Source organism: Limulus polyphemus, unplaced genomic scaffold (assembly GCF_000517525.1).
Source record: "Limulus polyphemus unplaced genomic scaffold, Limulus_polyphemus-2.1.2 Scaffold6014, whole genome shotgun sequence".
NCBI classification, from domain to species: Eukaryota; Metazoa; Arthropoda; class Merostomata; order Xiphosura; family Limulidae; genus Limulus; species Limulus polyphemus.
The window spans coordinates 17728-22095 of NW_013671624.1; the positions used below are offsets into that span (position 1 = coordinate 17728).

At 30.4% G+C, this 4368-nt stretch overlaps 1 protein-coding gene across 1 annotated transcript in view; it reads right to left on the bottom strand.

Annotated features, from left to right (window-relative positions):
• Positions 1-4368, bottom strand: part of LOC106473258 — a gene marked incomplete at its 3' end in the record, with an annotated part of 24656 nt that overhangs the window by 15483 nt on the left and 4805 nt on the right. The window contains exons 4-5 of the mRNA XM_013933944.2: positions 3139-3275; positions 861-961 (exon numbers count right to left, since the gene is read on the bottom strand). Of these exons, the coding sequence (XP_013789398.2) occupies positions 861-961; positions 3139-3275 (238 nt within the window). The remainder of the gene's footprint in view (positions 1-860; positions 962-3138; positions 3276-4368) is intronic.

A 4368-nucleotide genomic window follows, 5' to 3' on the forward strand; every position in this document is an offset into this window, starting at 1 on the left:
TATTAGTACCTTCTAGGCTAATGACATATATATATATATATATATATATATATATTTAACTGAAATTTTAACATCTCCATCCGCTTAGTATTTCAATTTAGCTTCTTTTTTTTCTGCAACTCAAAGGTAAATTAGATTCTAGTAATTTGATAAAAATAACATTAAACAAAGCCAAAATTAATAATATATTTCATGTATTTGTTGAATTATGCACAAAGCTACACAAGGGGTATCTGAACTAGCTATCCCTAATTTAGAAGTGATGGGTTAGAGAGAAGGCAGCTGATCAACACCACCCACTACCAACTCTTGGGCTATATCTGAACTAGCTATCCCTAATTTAGAAGTGATGGGTTAGAGAGAAGGCAGCTGATCAACACTACCCACTACCAACTCTTGGGCTGCACTGTACCAAGGAAACGTTGAATAGACCATCACATTATATTGGCCCACAGCTAAAAAGGAAAGTTTATTCAGTGAGAGATTTGAACTCGCAACTTGAAGATTACAGATTGAGTGCCATACTCACTAGGCCATGCCAGACCCCACAGACAAAATACTCTACAACTATTGAACAACTTTGCGACAAATTGTTGATAAAAATTTCATTTACAACTCTCCCTCTTTCACAAAATTAAAAATAAAATTTCTCCCGTAGTTCAATTAAAAGGGCTTTCTTTATATGAAACTATTACATTTATCAAGGAAATAAGTTCACAGTAGTTTTAAAACAAATGCTCCAAACTTTCTGTTAACCTTAAAAAAATAGTTATACTGAGAAAATACTGTTTACTAACTTAACACAGTTCATTGTTACCAAACAAAAACATCTCTGAAATAGAAGTTGTGAAGAAATTTACCTTAAAGGCATATTTTCTTGTTATTTTATCATTAGCAGAGCAAGGTGAAATCCTATAACTGGGGAGAATGACTGACCCAAGAAGTTTGTTTTCTTCAGAATCTAAGGAAAGAAAAATAAGTATACAAAGTAGTAGCTATTAAGAAAAAATATAATCGTATCTAATCTTCATTCTATTATAAGTTACAGCTTTTACAGTAAAGAAGATTTGATTTCAGAACAGGTACAACATTTCAATCACTGGTGCGATCATTCCGAAGTGCGGAGTAATTTGTTGAAAATAGCATTTAACAAAGACAAAATTGATCTATATTTCCCCAGACATTCCTAATCTTATGCAACTATCTCTCATAACACACTCCATGTTTTTTTATAGTTATTCACTTTTAGTTTCTTTTTCTGTTCAGCCATAAATAAATAATTGTGAATTCATGCGAATTGATACGAACATACATAAGTAACTACTATCAATTCTAGAATTTAAATACATTGTTAGATTTTTGAGTTAAATACTACAATTTTCTTTACCGTTAAAACTTTGTACTTGAGAATGATCTCACATTTTTATTTAAGGATCCAAAGGAAAAAACTGGCTAATCTAATATACCAATGGTGGTTAATACAAATAACAAAAATATAGCAATACTTGTCGAAAACGGAGCAAATAAGGAAAAAACTGGCTAATCTAATATACCAATGGTGGTTAATACAAATAACAAAAATATAGCAATACTTGTCGAAAACGGAGCAAATAAGGAAAAAACTGGCTAATCTAATATACCAATGGTGGTTAATACAAATAACAAAAATATAGCAATACTTGTTGAAAACGGAGCAAATTAACACATAGAATATTCAGTACCCACGCTTCTAAAACAACAGCAAATAATGTGATGTGTCATTATTAATATACATAAAAACACTCAAATCCAAACTGTTTAATGTATCATGGTTAGTAAATATAGATACACTCACGTTCAACCCATATATATACACACACACACACACACAGACACTCAAGTCCAGTCCACATTTACTGTATCACTGTCAACATATATACACACAGACACTAACATCCATCCCACATTTTAATGTTTTACAGTTAGCACACGTACAGTAAATGTGGGTCAGACTTCAGTGTATCGCTGTTAACATATATATATATATATTCAAATCTTTATTACCAATTTTCAGTTTTAACTTGTTTGATATTAATTAACATATTTTGTATGATACATTATTTTATTGACTGAAGCATAAAAAGTGGCAAAGGTTTAGCAGTGACCTAGGACTTCGTCTTTATCACACTACGTATAGTGATTTTTGTCAGCAGTATTTTTGGTTGAGATCAATCTGTATATTTAACAAACAATAAGTTCTTTTATTTGTTTTAATACAAAACTTAATATATGTACACTCAACGTAGGAAGCCTAAAAACGCTGATTTCATGGATGAATGCCATGATGAATAGGTTAGATACATAGCATCCAAAAACCATCATAGAACTCACAAATAGGTAAATGATTGAAAAAATACAACCGTTGTTTTGTAACCTTTAGGAATTCGGTAAAATTAAAATATACATAATGCATGTTACACTGTCATGAAAACCAAGCAGTTCAATGCAGAGTATAAATGTAAAAGAAATTCTGGTGGTGAGCACTGTGTAGCACAAAATTACATATTTTTATTAGAGAGCGTGGAAGCCAAGAGAGCGTTATAAGTACCGTGTAACACAAAAATATATATTTTTGTGGGAAAACTATGGGAGCAAAGAAAACATCACAAGCACTGGGTAACATAAAATTACATATTTTTCATCAGGAAACATGGAAGCCTTCTAGTAGAAGATGAAACACTCCTATGAATAGTTTTGAAAACTGAATGCATGAGAACATTTTACTCAAATAAGTATTAAACTAGTAGCTTACACGTGAAAGTTTTCTAACGAGACCCACATTTATTTCTCATCAATAGTGAAGTGATGATTTGTATAAGAGTATTACGACCTGGCTTCAGTAAAAAAAAAAATTGATAAGACTAAAATGTATTGCTTACTCTCATTATTTTAATAACCTAAACAGCTTAATGAATTTTCTTGTTGATTTAGTTTTTGGAATATAAAACTACTTATCTTGTAAGATTTCATGACTGCTGTAATACCTTGTCTGCTACTTCTTGAAACATATAAAATTAGAAGTTTCTTTTGTATATTTGGAACACGAAACTTCATTACAATTAGTTATTTTCTTTGTGAAAAGTTACTTTGTTACTTCACCTCTGTAATAAAACAAGCAGTAGTCCGTCAAGACAAACCATCTTCTCCTCCATTGTCTCAACGCTCCTCCTTCCAACCTGAAAAGCCAACCTTTTAGTGTAACTTGGGATTGACTGTCTCGTTGTATATTTGGTGGTCTGAAAGTAGATCAACTTGATGTACATATAAACTTTGCATAATTCATTAAAACTTACAGTCAGAAGAACTTACATACTTAAAATTATATTACACAAATTGTACAAATATATATATATATATACACACTATCCTCTGTCTCTACTGATATAACAAGAAGTTATTTTACAACATACTGGTTTTAAGCCTAAAAGCACATCAAGCATGTACAGAGATCAAACTGGTGTTCTATTTTAACAAATATTAAAGTTTAAGTTATGGTCAACCTTTTCTTTTACAAAAACAAACCTGCCAACAAAAAAGCCAGACATAAAAACAATTAATGAAATGACGAAACTTGGTAGTTAACTACTCAAGAAGCACACCCTAAAGTTAACAAATATACTATTTGAGCACAGGTGTTCAAACAGGTGGTAATGGTTTTTACACTTTTACAAACAGCAGAAATAAAAAGAGAAAACAACTTTGTTCTAGTTGCATGGAAGTCTTTTTTCTTATTGATTTATTAATATTAAACTTCTGATCAAAAGTAAGTTAGCCACACAAATCAAAATCAAAAAGTAACTTATAAATGAATGAAGCTATTTTTATTTGGCAAACTAATAAGTACATAATTTCACGAGTCAATACACAATAACTTAAACCAGGGATAGAAATAATGAAATAAAATTACTTTCCCTCAAGGGAAAGCTACCAGAATATGAGAATGTAAAATTTCAATCCCTGTAAACTTATAATGATTAGAATATATTAACTAATTAGATAGATACCCTGGTATTGTCAGTATTTTCAGTCATAATTACATTTTTTATTTCTTTTATATCTATAAAATATTACTTTTTTCCCTCTATAAACACAGTTTTATGGAATCAACATGTGAATAATTCTGGGAAGGTACGGGGTGCGTAATACATATTATTGGTTATACAATAAACACACAGAATTATTCACATGTTGATTCCATAAAACGAAGGTACGGGGTGCATAATACATTTTTAAGTAGGATCAAAAGATGACAAATCCTTATTATAAATAAGTCATCAGATGCTTTTTAAGTAGAATCAAAAGATGATAAATCCTTATTATAAACAAGTC